The 20303-nt window shown below is 34.9% G+C and overlaps 1 protein-coding gene across 1 annotated transcript; it reads right to left on the reverse strand.

Moving 5' to 3' along the window:
* Positions 1–1789: 1789 nt before the first annotated feature.
* LOC128856125 (glutamate receptor ionotropic, kainate 2-like) lies at positions 1790–20010 on the reverse strand. Its single transcript, XM_054091532.1, has 15 exons — positions 19426–20010; positions 15801–15961; positions 11121–11337; positions 10878–11068; positions 6928–7129; positions 6649–6812; positions 6307–6537; positions 5891–6094; positions 5733–5817; positions 5356–5632; positions 5100–5301; positions 4667–4892; positions 2513–2625; positions 2286–2435; positions 1790–2224 (listed from the first exon to the last, which is right to left on the reverse strand). The coding sequence occupies exons 1-15, from the start codon at positions 19529–19531 to the stop codon at positions 2051–2053; spliced, it is 2703 nt and encodes a 900-aa protein (XP_053947507.1). The 5' UTR covers positions 19532–20010; the 3' UTR covers positions 1790–2050.
* Positions 20011–20303: the final 293 nt, after the last annotated feature.

Below are 20303 nucleotides of genomic sequence, written 5' to 3' on the forward strand. Positions count from 1 at the left end.
AATTTACGTTCTCTGCATGCTATGTCGCTAAAACCGTAAACATATCGCACCCTAAATACAAAAGGGTCACAACTCAAAATGTTCCTTCTGCTCAAATATAATATGAAGGAGACGTTATCAATAAAACGGTCCGCGGATGACATATGGCAAAAATAAATTTTTTGTTTTTTGTTAGGACTGTTATAAGCTTACATGGCAAATTTCAGCGTGATGTGTCACATAGTTTGTTTTCTGTGCTACTGTAAACAAGTCAAGCTCGAGTGTGGAAAATTTTGAGTTGTGACCCTTTTGTATTTAGGGTGCGATATCTTCGAGACGAGTGTACCAACATAAAACAAAAATAATCGAAAGTCGAATGTACATAGCCCGCGAAATTTGAAAATGCACCTAATTTTTTGAGCAACCCTCGTACTCATAATTTGTACATTTCAAATGTTATTTAGCGGCTAATTTATTTTACAGAATCGCTATGAATGAATAAGTTTCGTGATATTGAATTATGTGATTTTATTTTTTACTTTTGTTAAATACAAAATGTTATGAAAAAAAGTATTCTTTGATTTAAAAAGATTAAGTGATTTTAGTGTAGAAAAACAAACTTTTTCTTGCATTTTGAAATTCAAAAATTGGCAACCGTATATACGAGTAATGTATGACTGTATAAGTAAAATCAATGCATGTGCCACTATTATAAACTGTTTGATCAGTTTTACTGACTAAAACGTAGTATATAATCATAGTTTTTAACCAATTACACAGTGCGACATCAAAAATCAAACCGCACCGGACCTTTTTTTTCTGAAAATATACCTATTCAATAGCAAAACCCTCGCTGGGTTTTTAAAAGTTAGCTCGATTTTTTTTTTTATTGCGTTTTGAAGTTTTCTATTTTCATGAGATTAATTTGATGTGAAATATTTTTTTGTGAACAATACGGTTTTTGTTAACATATTTGAATTTATTAATTTCATTTACGTGAATTTTTTATGAATTAAGAAAATAAAAAATGTACAATTGTCCTGCAAATATTAACGTTTTCTGCTATTTTTTTCACCAACATTTGGACTATTTTAGTCAACAATTGTCGACAGAATCAGATGAGCAAGGAGAGCGCTACCATCAAACTGCGATGCCATTTGAGTCAAGATACCGAGGAAAACGAGCTCCAGGTACCATACTAGCCGAAATATGTTGGTGGAGTAAACATATTTTTCAATACGACCAGGAAGAAAATGAAGGAAAATGGAGTAACCAGGAGGAAAAAGAATATGAGGTAGAAGAAGAAGAGACAGGCATGGAATTCTTTACTGATGAATCTGATTACTCTGATAATGATGATGTTGAAATTCAATCATTGTCGAAAAGAGCTCGTCTCTAAGGTTTTAGTACGTAAAAATTCTTTATTTTAATAAAAAAAAAAAAAAAATTATAAGAATTCAAGTCTATATTCTTTTTACTTAATCTATTTTATATTTTTACCTACAGAGTTTTTAGATATTTAAAAGAAAATTTAAAGCAGAGTATAAAAAAATTATTTTTATGAAGAAAAATCTTGTTAAAAATTTATTTTTTTAGAAAATAACAAACTTAAAGTTCAGTTTTATGTTTTTATCTTATAAATGACTTTTTTAGTACATTTTGCAACATTTTTGCTAGAAGAAATAGTGAGAAATTTGAATTATTTTCATAATTACAGTAAAAAATGGTAAAAACATACAATTTTTCGAAATTTTGGTATTCAAAATTGCGTATTGAGATATAGGTTCTTCTCAAACTAAGTTTATTTGTACATGTACGAAATTTCTGCATCAAGCTATGACAAAATAAATCGATTAAATCAAACAAAGGTCGATTTATAAGTCAAATTTAGCGTACAGGTAAAACTCCAAAATCTTATGAAAATAGAAAACTTCAAAACGCTATAAAAAAAAAAATCGAGCTAACTTTTAAAAACACAGCGAGGGTTTTGCTATTGAATAGGTATATTTTCAGAAAAAAAAGGTCCGGTGTGGTTTGATTTTGATGACCCCAAAATTGTCGCACAGTGTTATTAGTCACTTTGTGAATTATCTTCAATTTCTGGATCCATTTCTATCGAATCAATCGAAACAAGAGAATTCCGACTACGTGAATATACTGATTGCGCCGTCTTGAGAATGCGTTCATTATTGGCAAAGTCAACTGCAATCCGACATTCTTCCAAAAAGGCGGCCCCGAAAGGTACCTGTAGTGAGAAAACATAAAAATTTGCGGAGAGGATTCCATTGATAATTTATTGTATTTACCTCATAGTATCTAGCTTTTCGCGCTATATGTATGCACCACATTACTATGCCATAGACAAGAGAAAGACCACTTCCCACACCGAGCACCAGAAATACACCACCTAAATTGTTTAAATTCAAAGCTTCAGCATTGCCATTGCCGGTTTTTTTCTAAACAAAAGCATCGAAAATGTGTAAAAGTTATTGAGGTTTTTGAGCTGCGCAAGCAATTTTGTTTATATCCATACATTACAAACACCAGCGCCCACTTCATTCCACCATTTCTTTTTTAAGCGCGCCAAAGCACCTTGTTCCTGAAGCTCCAACAATGCGTTATTAAATTTATCACGATATGGCCAATCTGTAAAATTATACAATATTATATGTGCAGTTTTTATATTAAATATATAAAGTTCTCCGTAGTGTCGCCTTTAAATAGAAGTTCAGCATAAGGGAGAGTTTCAAAAAAATACAAAAATATATTATTTTTGGGGGCATGCCAAATATGCCAAAATTCAATTGTTAATCATTTGCTTATAATATATTACAATATACCGGTAACAGATATATTGTGCGCCCTTCATGGATTCAGACTATTTCTCTGCACGGAGCTTCTTCAATAAATTTTAGTACTTGCCCTATTTTATTGAGTTTTACTTCCTCCTGTATTGAAATATGTTTACTCAGATGTTTGTCCCGCTTATGCATCTGGTCATCATGCCAGCAAATACAGAACTTGTAAGTTCATTCTAGTATATTCTCAAGTTAGTAAGATGATGATAATTCAATCTACAATGCCTTGTGACAATTCTTGTGATGATTTTAGGTTTAGGTTAAATCTATCTATTTAGGTTAAATCTACCGACCATTGATTTCGATTGTGATAAACTCGGTGGATTGCCCAAGTATGATTTTTTTTGCCTGAGTAAGAGAGGAAAGCTCAAGTTTCATACTTAAGATTTTTACATCCAGCTCTGCATAGCATTGAAATGTTAAACCGTTGCTGTCTAACTGCATCTATGGCGGGAGTGCATTAATATGGGATTATTTATAACGACCTAACCGACTTTACGATATTGGGGAACTATATTTGATAATTGGTTATAATCACCCTTTATGATTTTTTAAGAGCTATAGGAAATCTTTCAAAAAACACACGTAAAATTCAGAAAAATGCATGAAATTTTTATTTAAATCGTCCAGTCCATATAATTTAATGTTTGAAGATTATTTCATGCATATGTTGACCGCGACTGTGCTAAAAAGGTCCACCCGCTTAGTCCAATTTTGGTATACTCTTTCCAATGTTTCGGCCGGTATCTCACATATAAATGCTTTAATGTTGTCTTCCAATGCGTTAATTGAAGCAGGCTTGTCTGAATAGACATGAGCTGTAACATAGCCCCACAAAAAATAATCTAAAGGCGTTATATCGCACGATCTGGGTGGCCAATTGACAAGTCCCGAACGTGAAATAAAATGTTCACCGAACTCGCCTCTCAACAAGTCCATTGTTACGCGTGCTGTGTGGCATGTGGCACCGTCTTGCTGAAACCACATGCCATGCAAGTCAAGCTCTTGCATTTTGGGCAAAAAAAGGTGGATATCACGGTAGCGCTCACCATTCACAGTTACGTTACGACTCGCAGCATCTTTGAAGAAGTACGGTCCAATGATACCTCCAGCCCATAAACCGCACCAAACTGTGACTTTTTCTGGATACATTGGTAGCTCTTGCAATTCTTCTGGCTTCACTCCAAAATCGACAATTCTGCTCATTTACGTACCCATTGATCCAAAAATGAGCTTCGTCGCTGAACACAATTTTTCAATAAAAAAGTGGATCTTCGTCCAACTTTCCAAGAGGTCGTTCACCAAAAATTCTGCGTTGCGGTAGGTCGTTCGGCTTCAATTCTTGCACCAGCTGTATTTTGAAAGGCTGCACACCTAAATCCTTTCGCAAATTTTATACGTTGTTGTCGATAATTAATGGTCATCATTAACACTGGCCGATACGCGATATTTTCTTCAGTTCGCACTCTACGTAAGCGTGTTGGTGGTTTGATGTCCAATAATGTAAATTTGGTTCTAAATTTAGTCACAATAGCTCGAATGGCCGCTTCAGTGGGTCGATTAAACTGACCATAAAATGGAAGAAGCGATAAACTTTCTTAACAGAACACGCATTTTTATAATAAAATTCAATGATTTGTAAGCGTTGTTCGTTTGTAAGACGATTCATGGTTAAATTATGGACCAAACTGAAGATGTTTGACAGTGAAACAAAACATGAAACGTGCTTCAGCTGTTTAAACCAACTATTTAAAAAGATAATAGCTAAAAAATCACCCTTTAGTTGTAGGATAAATAGATATATGTATGTAGGTGGTCGTAAAACTTACTTTTTACCATAGCAATGCCATATCCCTTCTCGTCGAGCGTATCACCAATCTTCATCAAATTGCATTCCCGCACAATATTATATTCAATGGACGTGGATTCCATTAAAAAAGCGTAAAGAGAACCTGATTTAACATGTTCCACGCCTTCTTGATTTGTTTTAAAAAGTAAATGCGGATGCTGAGTCATATATTCATTCATCTTCTTATAAACTTCATGCTCGGAGGTCTACAAAAGCGACATAAAATTTCAATATCTTACGTAAGTAGTGTATTAATATTCTATGAAAATTGTAAAACATTTATGAATTATTGACTATTGTAATCTTAAAAGGAATAACGGATTTGAAAAAATTGTAAAACATTTATGAATTATTGACTATTGTAATCTTAAAAGGAATAACGGATTTGAGAAATATATATTTAAAACACATACCGCAAAGAAATTTCGTGTGGAGCCAGTGAGTTTAGCGCCATACTCCACGCCACCTTCATTATTAGCCAAATCTTCGACATTGTTAATGAGTCCGGAAGGATTTTCGACGGTAAGAAAAGCAGCCAAGTTGGCCGTGTAAGACGATAGTATGATTAAAGTGAAGAACCACCAAATGGATGCAAGTGTGCGTGTAGAGAGCGATCTTCATTAAAATTAAAAAATATATAATAAATGCATATACGAATGACTAGCATACTTTGGTGCTATCTCGGAACCCTGCTGCAAAAATGCGCCTGTTGTAAACCAAAATGAGTTATTTAGCGTAAATTGATTTTCTAGTTCTTCGGGCTCCTCAATACATGGATATGGATTATCCCACTCTGTTGGCGATAGGCGGCCCAATATAAAAAAGCAAAACGATATTCCAATGTATACAAGGCCCAAGTAAATCCAAACTTCGTCGGAAAAAGGATCCATGAAAGAAAAAAGTTCAGGTGGTGCTTTTTGTGGCTTAATATATAAAATTGCAATGCCTAGAGAAAGAGATTCCGATAATAAACACTTAAATATGTTACAACTTTTTACTATATTTTTTTCGTATAGATAGATTGATTTTGTTTTATGTGTAGTTACCTAAGTTCATGAAAGGTATCGAAAAATCAATGATTTCCTCTCGTTCCGATGTTATTGTCAAGTCCGTAATAGCCAATTCTGCTCGCTTATCAAATGAAAAATATTAAAAATGTACATATACTGAAAATATTTAAAGGCTCGACGGTAGGCGCACTTACACCTTCATTGATCTCCTTCATCATGCCCGTCGTTACGTTCGTTGTCTTGTTGAAGCTGCCATAATCACTGCCACCATTCATAAAAATATAATGGAAGCCTAATTTTGCGGCTAATTCTTTTATTAAGTCTATGCCATAGCCTTCATATTGATTGTTGCCGATCAATTTCTTGTGGCTCTCCACCATACTGGCATAAGGTTTGTTCTACGATTATAGACCAAAATGGGCATATACATACATATACACATATACTTATATATACAATAATCTTAATATAAGAAAACTTGCATTTAGTATCTTTATTAGCCGTATTGTTAGGAAATCTTATTCAAATTTAGGCTTTGTTAGGCTTCAATTGTTATATACGCCTTGTTTTTCCATAGACTAGAAATAATAAATAAGTCTACAAAACCTACCGGCACTGAAATAAGAACACGAAAAGTTTTATTCACTAAAGAATTGGCATCTCCTTCACTTGATAAATCTATCGGAGGTGGACGTAGTAGAGTCAAGTTGTTACGTTCATCCCAAGTGCCGATCTTGACAATTCCGGTAGGTTGCAGTTCTACAACATCCAGAATATAACCTTTACGTATGTTACCCTCAAAGTATATTGGTCCTGTAATGGTGTTTTCCCGAATATTGATCTGTATGAATAAAAAAAATTTTTTTTTAATAAGAAAAACAGTCGAATCTGTGATATTTCGCAGCAAAGGCAAATAATATAAAACCAATTTGCTATCGCAAATAAATTATACCGAACGCATGTAGTTCCGAAATGTTGATCCATCTCGCTGCACTTCATTGCTACGGTCAGAACAGTTTAGTGGCTGAGGACGGTATACGAGATTTTTTGTGGTTTCAGCAAAAACTTGCACCGCGTCATACGTCATTGCCATTTCTAAAGTTATTGGGCAGGAACCTGCCGGATGGGAAAATAAATAAGTGTTCTGTGCTTAAATATGTACACGTATAAAGTAACACGTCCACTTTATACGTGTATATACAGTTCTATTTTTATTTCTCCAAATACCGACCATTATCAATTTGGTCATTTTCGTATCCGTTATAACCCAATTCCGATATGAGATTCCGGACAACTAATTGATTTTGTGAGAACATTCTTATGCCGGTTATATTCGCTTCACTATATTTATATTCTTCCAGATCAAAAGTATGAAAATCTAGATTGCCAATAATGTAGGAATATTTATTATTTATAATTCCAACTTGTTGCGCCTACAATCGGAAACAAGAACAATTAAAGGGAAAAATGTTAATTAGTAGCACATCTATACTAATATTATAAAGAGGAAAACTTTGTTTGTTTGTTTGTTTGTTTGTTTGTAACGAATAGGCTCAAAAACTACTGGACCGATTTTAAAAGTTCTTTCACCATTCGAAAACTACATTATCCAAGAGTAACATGGATTACATTTTATTTTGGAAAAAAATAGGGTTCCGTAAGATATTTGGATTTTTCGGACACAAACTGAAAAAAATCTTATATATAAAATAAAGTCAACTTTTTGTGTGTGTTCGCTAACCGGCCGTGTCTGCACCGAATTAAACCAAACTTACACACAATGTTAAGAAGGTATTGAAGATGGTTTCCGTATAGTTTGGATACCTATTGGTGGATAGGGCTCGAGATATAGGTCAAAACGTGGACCCGGGTAACCTTCGGATGTGTATGTGCAATATGGGTATCAAATGGAAGCTGTTGGTGAATGCTTTAGTTCAGAGTATTTTTCATGCCGCTCCGTGACTAGGGTCTCGAGATAGAGACCAAAACGTGGACCCTAGAATGTGTTTGTACAATATGAATATCAAATTGAAGCTGTTGGTGAATGCTTTAGTACAGAGTATTTTTCATGCCGCTCCGTGACTGGGGTCTCGAGATATAGGTCAAAACGTGGATCCGGGTAACCTTTGGTTGTGTATGTACAATATGGGTATCAAATGAAAGCTGTTGATAAGTGCTTTAACACGGGGTAATTTTCATACCTATTGATGACTAGGGTCTAGAAATATATGCCAAAACGTGGACCCGCCGTGTCTTTGCACCGAATTAAACCAAACTTACACACATTGTTAAGTAGGTATTGAAGATGATTTCCGTATAGTTTGAATACCTATTGGTAGATAGGGTCTCGAGATATAGGTCAAAACGTGGACCCGGGTAACCTTCGGATGTGTATGTACAATGTGGGTATCAAATGGAAGCTGTTGGTGAATGCTTTAGTTCAGAGTATTTTTCATGCCGCTCCGTAACTAGGGTCTCGAGATAGAGACCAAAACGTGGACCCTAGAATGTGTTTGTACAATATGGATATCAAATTGAAGCTGTTGGTGAATGCTTTAGTACAGAGTATTTTTCATGCCGCTCCGTGACTGGGGTCTCGAGTTATAGGTCAAAACGTGGATCCGGGTAACCTTTGGTTGTGTATGTACAATATGGGTATCAAATGAAAGCTGTTGATAAGTGCTTTAACACGGGGTAATTTTCATACCTATTGATGACTAGGGTCTAGAAATATATGCCAAAACGTGGACCCGCCGTGTCTTTGCACCGAATTAAACCAAACTTACACACATTGTTAAGTAAGTATTGAAAATGGGTTTCGTAAAGTTTGGTTGTAATTCGGAGCAGTGGCAACGGGTACAGCGTTCTTTTGGGCCAGCCATAATGTCGCTTACTTTTTTAACGCTTGGGGCGGAAATGAACTGTCAAATTGACAGTGTGAGTTACAATGTGTCAATATTTCTTTCTGATCTGGATGCCATAAGGAAAACACGTAAGTGCAACATGTAAAAATTGTTTGTGAATTTTTTTGGAGTGGATTTTGGAACAGTGAATAGTTTCTTACGAAATTTGAGAATTTAATGTGAAATCCGAATGAAATTATGTGTTCGTGGAAAAAACAATTTTTTTCGTTTTTTTTTTTTGAAAAATATAAATGGATAATGGTTAAAAAAGCTCCAATGCTTAATAAAACATATAAGTTGAAACGAAAAATTCATGGATGATCAGGAAAAAAGACGATTGTTTATTCATATGCGTTGATTTGAAATTTAAAAACAATCTTCTTTTTTCCTGATTTTCAATTTATATTTTATATTTACTCAAAAACAAATAGAAAAACAAAAAATATTGTTTATGCCAAAGCGCTTGAATAAAGAATAAAGAAATAAATAATATGAAAACCATATATTTTCTGTTCTAAACCATATCTATTCTATTTTAGTGTGCCCAGCGAAGGGGGCCGGGTTTGCTAGTAGGCTATATTCTTTCTCATCCGAGCTATATAAGAATACTAGGAAATTTAGCGAATTGCATGAAGAGGAACAACTTAAAATATTCTACTTGTGTTGATTTAACCGGTTTAACTCAAACAAGGCATAACTAGATGCGACCTGTAGCCCGTTTCTGTAACTATTCTCCGGTAAGTCCTCGATTTGTAACCAAATAAAATGCAATACAGGATTTGATTGAAAAGTAATGAGCCTTATTTTTTTAAGCAGTTTTATTAAACCCTTTGGCTTATACAACTAAAATTCTTCAAAATAGGATCCTTGAGCGTCAATACTCCGCTGGTAGCGGTCTTTCTACTGCAGGAAACATTTTTTAAACTCATCCGCCGGAATCGGGTTCAATTCGGCTGTCACAGTTTTTTGGATCGTCTCGATGGAGTCGAAACGTCTCCCCTTCAGCTTTCTTTTCAGGTGCGGGAACAAGAAGAAGTCCGGAGGGGACAGGTCTGGGCTGTAGGGAGGGTGGGGAAGCACCGAAACCCCCATCTTGGCCAATGCAGAGGTGCAGAGGAAGGCGGTGTGCGCCGGCGCATTGTCGTGATGAAGGGTCCAATTGTTCGACGTCCTCCCGGCCTTCCTTGAACGACTTGTGCCACCGTTTTACCTTAGCACTGGACAGAGATTGGTCCCCGTAAGCCTAATTGAGTAGCCCAATGGTTTCGGTACTCGTTTTGTTTAGCTTTACGCAAAATTTGATCGAGTAACGTTGCTCCAACGATCGCTGCATTTTCACCACTGCAAAATCCTAACACACTTTTAAAACAGCTTTCACGCGCGGAGCGATGTTGGCTGCACCGCTGTTGGCAGCAAACTCGGACCGGTTTCTAGTGGAAGGGGAAGGTCCAACGATCATTTTCCCCCACCAGCCGATTCGGTTGATCGCTTGGCAGACACTCCGCGCGGGAAGACTCATTACTTTTCAATCAAACCCTGTAAGGCCGATCGTTATATTCACTTGGGCTTAAGGTTTATTATATATGTGAATACTTTATAACAGAAGCCAGCAAAGAGTTGTGTAATCTATTGAGCTTTACCTTTTGACTCTTAGTCTAAGTCGGGCCACGGAATATAATTTATATAGGTATATTTGTATTATATTATATAATTGGTGCTTACACCCTTCTTGGGAACTTTACCGAGCTCACCCTCCTATTTGTGGCGTGGGTCTTAGCTCTGTTTCACAAATGGAGGGACCTACAGTTTTAAACCGTCTCCGAACGGCAGATATTTTTTTTATGAAGAACTTTTTCATGGCAGAAATACACTCGTAGGTTTGCCATTGCCTGCCGAGGGGCGACCACTTTTAGAAGAACCTTTTTCTATAAATTTGGTGTTTCATGTACGGAGATTCGAACCTACGTACTTCCGAATGGTAGCCATGTACGCCCCATGCGACTACGGCGGGTTACGGATTAACTATGCTATATAAAATAACAGAATTTCTGGTCCGTACTTTTTGGCTATATTCTTGTTCTTTTTATGTTTATATCAAATGTACTAACATATTTAAATGGACATAAGGGACATACAATTTATTGTGTGATATGAATAGAAAATATGCCCTTGGGAAACTCCAGCTAAACGATAAATTGTAAAATACATATAACCGATTTCGGGTGCTTTTTTTGAAGGTCGAATGCAAAAGAATATAGCAATAGTTGCACTGTCTTACCTGCCTTAAAAGATCGGCCACAGATGAAGTGGAGCCTACCACAACTATTTGTCCATCTTCTGATTTTCGTACACGTCGAAGAACAGCCTTGTAATTTCCATTCAATTTGAGATCGTACCGAAGTACATTGATGACTGGGCCGTCGCTGGCGTAGAAGGACATTAAACCATTTAATATGCTTAAATAATCGGCTGTAAGTGAAGTGGTTAAAAATTATTTACTGATGTAAGTTTTTATGCTTACACGATTCATAGAGAAAAATAAAACGTGTCCATTCAAATATATCAATTAAATCATGCAATAAACGGGCCAAATCCAATGGATGGGGATAGAGATTGAAGCCTTCCAAATGCTCGCTCATATGCGGGTACACATAGAGTACGTCCTTGGCATCACATATTGTTAACAGATGTGATGATGTTTGACGGGAAGAAGGGCCGAAAATGGCACCTATACCAGCCTGAAAACATTTCGATAATTTTTGATGTAAATTGTTGTTTTTTTATTCTTATAAAAAACTTGTACACATATTTTTTAATTACACTCCACTTGCATTGATATATACCATCTTCATCAAAAAGTTCTCGGAACACCTACACATATTTTCCCTTTTCTACAGTTTTAAAAATGGATTTGAATTTGCAACAACGAGTTGGTATTAAATTGAGCGTTAAAAGTGGATTTAACGGCGCGAGAAGCTTGGACATGTTGGGAAACTTTTTCGGTAATGATGCTCTATAGAAAACAGACATTTACGAGTGGCATGAACTCCTCAGAAGAGATTGTGGTCCATCGAGGATGAAGAACACCTGTACAACATCGAAAGCTGATGAAAACATCAATTAAGTGAAAGAAAAGTTGATAAATAACCGCAAATTAACCATAAATGAGCTGGCAGAGGACTTGAACATTGCTTATGGATCCATTCAGGACATTCTAGTATATGATTTGGGCTTGCGCCGTGTTGCTGCAAGATTGGTCCTAAGGGTCCTGAATTTCATGCAAAAAAGGGACCGCAATGATATCGCCAAAGACAAAAGACATTCGTCAAACGCATCATTACTGAAGGTCGAGACATCAGGCGAGTGAGCAGAAAGCTCCGAATGAACCAAGACCAAAACCCCACACCGTTTTCAGTTAAAAAAGAAAGAGATGCTCACGGATTTTATGGATTACAACGATATTGCCACGAATTTTTGTTAGGAAGTTAGACAGTTAATAAAGATTATTCGCCAAAAGAGAAAGGATTTTTGAAACCCAACTCGTGGATTTTGCACCATTAAAACACACCTTCACATAGTACCATCATTATCCGTGAATTTTTGACTAAGAACGAAACAAATAACACTTTTTCTGTTTGATGGAGCCAAAAAACGACTACGGGAAATACATTTTAACAGCCGAAAGGAGGTAATAAAAAAAATCGAAGGCGGCCCTGATGTTTATACTGAAAATAGAGCTCCAGAAATGTGAAACACATGTACTAATTATTGCAAACAATTATAAATTAAATTGTTTTTAAAATGCGAGTGGATAAATTTACTTTTACGTATTTTGCTGAAAAAGTTTACAACAGGGGAAGGCTACGTACGATACGAGAGTTACTATTTATATTTTATTTGTGGTTTTGGACACTTCCAGTGCGGCCAACTGATAAATTTTACCATAAACGCACTCAGAAAGTGTTGATTCGCTAACCATAAAAAAAAAAAAAAAAATAAATAATTGGCGCGTACACTTCTGTTAGGTGTTTGGCCGAGCTCCTCCTCCTATTTGTGGTGTGCGTGTAGATGTTGTTCCACAAATGGAGGGACCTACAGTTTCAAGCCGACTCCGAACGGCAGACATTTTTTTATGAGGAGCTTTTTCATGGCAGAAATACACTCATACACACATTCGCTAACCATATTATACTTTAATACGTTTCAATCCCCGAGTTTGAGAGAGTTGTCAAATGTCTCCACTGGTTATTTGATGGAAATTTTCTCGATATCAACAAAACATAGATGCAAAACATTATTGCCCTGTTTCGATAAGAATGCAATAACAAAGGGGGAAAATTATGAAAATGAATCGTATGCCATTATTTAATAGTAAAGTGCATGCAAACCCAACGCAAGACGCTGTAAAGGACGGGTTTGAAATGGGTTTGCCTCAAGGCGAATCGATTAAAGGTGATATCAGTAGACCTGTTGTTTTGGGCATTAGGACGGTGAGAATCAATAAAATTTTGTATCTTGTACCTTGTGATAGAACAGATATGTTCGCGTTGTATACCACGAAAAAGGCTCTGAAAATGCGATTGGTCAAAAAATTGCTTCGAAAATTTAAATTTTTCCCATGTTAGGCCAGAAATATAAGTAGCAACATCGTACGAGTGCGATTGTAAAAAGAATTGAGTTTACTATATAATAATATACATAGAAGATACAAATGATAAGTTATATTCTTTAAAGTTATTTGACATGTAAAATTTATGGCTGTGCATATGATAAAGCTCAACTAAGCGCTGATAATCATCTTGCAATTACTAAAAAATTGAACCGATAAAAGATAGTTAAACATAATTAAGGACTTTACTATTTTTACGTTGTTTTAATACAAGCACAATTTTTGCTTTTTTTACTACATTTATATGTATTACCGAAATGGGGCTACCAAAAAAGTGAAATTAAGTAAGTGACTTTCCCTTCTTTATTGCATGATAAAACAGAGGTAAAAAAACAGAACTTCCGTAGTAAATTTAAATTTGTTATTTTTATATTATTAATTAGTTTTGTATTATTTAACATATGTTTCAGCACACATTATTCTTGCATAGGGAAACTTATACTTATAGTCTTAGCGAAAATAGTATTTAACACAAACTTTATCAGAGTTTTTTACTTTTTACCTATTCCTATTTCTGAAACCGATTTTTCTGCAGCAGCATTATTATTAGGTGAAGAAATTAGCAATATTTTTCCAAAATATATTTTTGTTGCTTTTGCTTTTATTTTTCAAAGTTTCACAATATCGGATTGATCACAGCCACTTACACATTTCACAGTTAAGAAATCTCACTGTTTTAAATTTCAACTGGTTGCTTATTAAATTTGTTCGAGTCAGTAACAATTGACTTAAATTTTAATAAAAAAGGAATATCTGCGTTTTCCTTTTTAAAATTATAAGAAAACTTATTAGCAAGGTAACTTATTTTTCCCACAACTTCGCTCAAAATTGATGTATTTTCGATTTTTTTAAATTCAAAAAAAGTTTAAAGAGATTTGAAGTCAAGCGGAGTTGATTTTCTATTTTCTGAGAATACGGAGTAAATATATCTATCGGAGGAAACTTTATGCCATCATAGCTACAAAACTATAAGTAGACGATCATTAAGTTTACTGCCAAAATTTTATACAGATGAAACCACTTGACTTCAAACCCAGAGTCCCGCATGCCATATTTATCAAAGAACACCAAAAATGCGAGACATAAAAAATAACATTTTAAAATTGAAATTCATAATTATTATTTAATCAAAAATTCTACTTTTTTTACGGATATAACTTAATCGAAAATTGAAAACTCCGTTTATCCTGCGGGAGTATTCACCTGTGGATGAGGAAGATATTTATTTGTAGGTATGGATCGATTTCAGGTTTGAAAGGGGAAAATAAATCTTAAAATCGTAATGAGAAATTGTGAACTTTATGATATAAATTTTCGCACTGTAACCACATATATACTAAATTCTTTAATCATTTACGTTAAGGTAAATGAAGAAATAACTGATATTAGATACATAAAAGCTGGAGTACCACAGGGTAGCGTACTCGGTCCTATACTTTATACGATTTTTACATCTGACATACCCGAAACCGAAAATGTCCTAATGGCTACATACGCTGATGACACCGCTATACTAGCTTCAAGTCCGTCCCCAATTGATGCAACCAATCTAGTTCAGATAGAACTAAACGAGATACAGACGTGGCTGGACCGATGGAAATTAAAAGTTAACACAAACAAATCTGTGCATGTTTTGTTTTCATTAAGACGGAAAGAATGCTCTTCACTCTATCTAAATGGTAATATAATTCCCAAACATGATACGGTCAAATACCTTGGCATACATTTGGACAAACGGCTAACCTGGAAATGCCATATTCAAGCAAAAAAAACCCAGTTAAAGATAAAAACAAACAAACTTTACTGGCTACTAGGACCAAAATCAACACTTAATCTAAATAACAAAATATTAATATATAAGGCTATACTAAAGCCAGTATGGACCTACGCAGTACAACTGTGGGGAACTGCTTGCAATTCTAACATAGAAATTCTGCAAAGATATCAGTCAAAAACTTTAAGGCTTATCACAAGTGCACCCTGGTTCGTCACAAATAAAGCCATACATACTGATCTAAAAATTCCCTTTATAAAAGATGAAATTAAAAAAATTACCACAAAATATTTACGGAGATTAAGTTATCACGATAACCCGCTAGCAATTGCATTACTTGATGAAACTAATGAAATTAATAGACTTAAAAGACATCATGTATTAGACATTCCATTCAGAACCTAATAGATAAATCTAATATTAAAATGTATTAAAATCTAACACATAAGTCTGAATATAAGTGTACATTAATCGTAGTATACATATATATCATTATTGACCTCAATGGAGCTCAATAATATAAGTCAAATTGTTAATAGTTAGATAATTTGCTTATTATTTTAAAAATAGATTGCAAATAAACGACAAAAAAAAAAAAAAAAAAAAAAAAAAAAAATTTGTTATATTAAAATTGGCTTAAGAGCATGGAAGATTTCTTTGGCTCTGGGATTTAGTATAATAAAACATTTTTGTCTAGTTGATTCATACAGAACATTTTAGTTTTTAGTTACTAAACTATGATATACATCTATACGTACCTGCATAAATTTACATAGTTGGGCGTACCCTTGTACTGAATCACCAAAATTTGTTTCTTCACTTTTCCCTATTACCGGTATGCCGAGACCAGTGTTGGCTATAGTGATGGCGTACTCAAACGTTTTATGTAATTTCTCCGCATTGTGATCGGAAATAATTCCTATAAATTAAGGCAATCGTAGTATCAACGAAAATATATGCATATAAAGTATAGGAGTTTTCAAACAGAGATGTTATTTTGGTATTCAAAGAAAAATGATATTTTTTAATATAAATAATTGGATATTTATTTCATTATAAAGAGGAAGGTATGCCGGCAAATGACCACCACGACCACGCTTAAAAGACAATATCCTTTTCATGAAATTTTCCATAACCGAATTGCAAAGTGGCTGCCCTATGTACTCGATAGCCTCACAAATTCCTTCTTTGAGGTCCCCTGGGCTGTTGGCGTAGACCTTCTCTTTCACGTGGCCCCAAAGAAAAAGTCACAAGGTGTTAAGTCCCAAGATCTCGGTGGCCAATTGTGACCACCTCTTCGAGAGATAACACGGTCCGGAAACTTTTCCCGTAAAATATCAATAGTTTCGTTGCTTCTGTGCTTCTGTGTTGAAAATAAACGACGAAAATAAACACCTCTTAATGGAAAATCCTTTATAATATATTCCCATTTTAAGAAATAAGCTGTAAGAAACGCTAGGCTCGAATTTCGCGACATTTTATGGAGAGTCATACGCCTAATGGTAAAAATACTTTACGCTCATGGCAAAAATTTTTCTTCACACCAAGGTCTATCATGTTTATACAGTCTGTGTCAAAAGAAAAGAACCAGTTTTTTTCTTGTAACTTGTAAGATATATCATATGTATTTTGTTCTAATTTTTGCTGGATTTCTCAAGGGTTACGACGCCGGTGCTAACTCAGGTTAGTGTCGTTCGAAACTTTCCCGTAAACGCAACCACACAAAAATGAGTGAGAAGTACGCGAAGTGTTTTGAGGCGGTATTTTTATGCGCGCATTCGAAAGGGCCGAAATTATCTTACGCCGCGGCTGCAAGGTAGGTAGGTAGGTGAAATGGTTGAAGTGCCGGTCTGGCACTCCTCAAGTAGCACTAAAATGCAAAGCGCCGTTTTGATACCATTATGAGACCTCCACAGGCAAATATCTACAGCCAGCCAGAGCTGTTCATATAATGGAGGAGATTGATTGGATTTAGGTTGGCGCACTGCCCCAGGCTGTTGAAGAAAGGAGCACCCAGTGACCTTAGTCGTCCTGCTGCCATTCCCGGACATTTACAGAGAAAATGCTATACAGTCTCCTTCTCTGAAAGGTCCCCTCAGCTTCTGCAATGGGGGTTAAATGGTAACCTTAGCTTTTCCGCATGTGTGCGGTAAACACAGCTATGAGTTTGGAAATTGAATGGTGAGAAGTTCAAAGGTCTTTCTGAGTCCTTCGCATATCGCAGTATATCAGCGGTATAAGGTGTAAAAAAAGGTTTATGACATTTCCGAGTGCGGCTTGAAGCGAGGGACGACAAAAAGCAAGATAAACTTTTTAAGCGGGACCCTTATGTCCGACTACGTCTAGCACGATCAGTTCTTGCTAAAGAGGGAATATATGTAAGTATCAACACCATCGAAAGTCGACTGAAGGAGGCGAACATATCCTACCGTCCCACATCATCAAAACCACTGCTCTCAGAAAAACACATTGAGAAACAACAAAACAAGAAAATGGCGTCACAGTATTGAACTGGCCTTCCCCCAGTCCCCAGACGCCAACCCCAATAAAAATGTGTGGGGAACTATGAAAACGCATCTCGCTGGAAGGCCAGTCCATGATTTAAAGTAACTCGTGCATCAAGATCGCAAAATTTCTAGTTCTGTTTGTCGACGAGCTACGCAGAAAAACTGGTTCAAAGCATGAAGAAGTACAGTAGTTTTGTACATACTTTCATGTAAAAAAAAATTTAAATATATACTTTTTATACTTCATGAATAATCGCGGCTGCTTTTTTGTGACACAGACTGTATGTATTGTGGGCACACGCACACTGCAAATGAGGTGAGAAGTTTTCAGATTTTACTTTTGCTATTTATATTTTATATTTATTATATTTTACTATTTAAAACTTTTTTTATATGCCCATCATCTTAAAGATTTTTCATAGTGCACACTTAGAATGTCTCTCACAGAACTCCAACTTTCTTTCAGGTGTACTCCATCTTAGTCAAATAGCAATCAGAAAGTGCCAGAATTCGGCAAAAGTTACAATTTTAATTCTAGTTAAGACCTGTTTTACAATAGGGAAGCTAAAAGTAGGATGCATAACTCTAAATTCCTATAATGAAGACATTTCATTCATTTCATTAAATAGAATCACTTTTACTATAAATTACTTTATTTAGCAGAACAAAGATGTCATACATTTATTATGAATAAATAGATACGGAATTTAAAACATACAAATATTTTTTGGGGACATATCGCACCATAAATACAAAAGGGTCACAACTCAAAATGTACTTCTGCTTAAATATGAACGAGACGTTATCAATAAAACGGTCCGCGGATGACATATGGCAAAAATAAATTTTTTGTTTTTTGGTAGGACTGTTATAAGCTTACATGGCAAATTTCAGCGTAATATGTCACATAGTTTGTTTTCTGTAAGTCAAGCTCGAGTGTGGAAAATTTTGAGTTGTGCCCCTTTTGTATTTAGGGTGCGATATGTATTTGGTGAAAAGCTAAAATCTTTAATATTCTTAACATTATTCAAAGCCTTAAACTGAATTTGAAGTGAGGATGAATTAGAGTACCCAGTTGATTTAATACAGTAATATTATTACAATAAGTAATAAATATTTATTATATGGTATGCCAGTCCAAATGCCTGGGTCTTGCTTTCACTTGATGCAAATGAAATGAAACGAGTACACCTAGAGCCTCTCAAGTCACATCTAGGCCATTCAAAAACAAAAAAGGAAGAAAGGAAGATTAGTTTTTGTATTTCTATACAACGAATACAACCTTTAAATATGTAACCATTTCTAATTACCCAAAAGCTGCAAAAAATACATAATTAATTACAAAGAAAAACTTTATTTCAATACTGATATTATATTTCCCAAACTTGATATGTACATGTAGTTAAAAGAAAAAATGTTCAGAGAAGGCAAAAAAGAGAAGGTAGTCAAATAAAATAAAAGCTCTAAAAAATGTATACTTGAGGCAAAATATATTTTTTAACGATATTATGATGACTGAATCGATGCTCTACATGACATGACCGAATTTATTGACTGTATCTTTAAAGATAAAGAATTTGTAAAAATGCAGTTAGTTGATGAACTCGAAACAGTGAATGAGACAGAAAGGATATTGATATAGACACGTCCATTCATGATTCATTTCTGAATATAGCAGATGATAATGATCCAGCAATTTTTAATTCAGTAGATATTGATTATAATCCGCCTACTAGTATTCTATATAACACTAAACATCATTAAGGTTAATTCGCGTCAAGCAAAAGAAAGGAAGACAATTTGCAACTTCCACATCAGTATTTGTATTTGTATATTTTATACACGAATTATGGAACAGTGAATGCAGCACACTTACCGATCGGTATTTCTACATCGTCGCCATTACTGTCGAGGTCATTCGACCATGCCTTTACATATAAATTAAATGCTAATGTTAGAATTAATGTTTTTAATATATTCATTTCAATAACTTTCACATTTGTTGTAATTTTAACAAAAATATTTATTATTCACTTATTTCTTGGCTTGTTTGTTTATTTTTAATATTAAAATTTTATTTCTCTTTTTTCATACGCCAAATTACACTGCCAACGCATCGAAGAGCAACAAATAGCGAGAGCAACTAAATTTAAAGAATTGTCTGCTTCCAAGTAGCTAGAAACTTAATGAAATTTTCGAATACTTCACAAAAAGCTTTCGAAGTTTTTGATATTTTTAATATGTACGCACGGCAAGAGTGATAGAATGCAAAATTGCGCTCTCACCATCTGTCTCTCGGTAGCGAAATAATACTATAGCCCCCCATTTGTAGAACGCACAACATAAATGGGAGGAGAATGAGAGAATGGAGCGTTGTGCGCCTTTTTAGAAATTCCAAAAATATGTAAGTATGCATATTAGGTAACACATTTACTTTGTGCTTAATTCGTCCTTCAAAAATGGAATCAAAATTGTAGGAAATCGCTTAGTGCTTTAACAAGAAGTTCATTAGGAAAATCTCCTTGAGTATAAAATCGGATTAACAAAAGGGGTCGTGAAAGATGTTGGTAAGAACAGGATAAAAACATCTCTTTATTTTTTAAAAGTAGAAATACTTTCCATAATTTCCTCTCGGTATTAACGATCATATGTGAGTTTGAATCACGTTATTGAATTTTTGTCCTTATAAAGGCTGGTTAAATTTTAAGGGCCGATGTTGAATGTGAACCACACCTAAACGTCAAGTTTTTTCCG

The sequence above is a fragment of the Anastrepha ludens genome, chromosome 2, assembly GCF_028408465.1.
Source record: "Anastrepha ludens isolate Willacy chromosome 2, idAnaLude1.1, whole genome shotgun sequence".
In the NCBI taxonomy this organism is placed as follows: domain Eukaryota; kingdom Metazoa; phylum Arthropoda; class Insecta; order Diptera; family Tephritidae; genus Anastrepha; species Anastrepha ludens.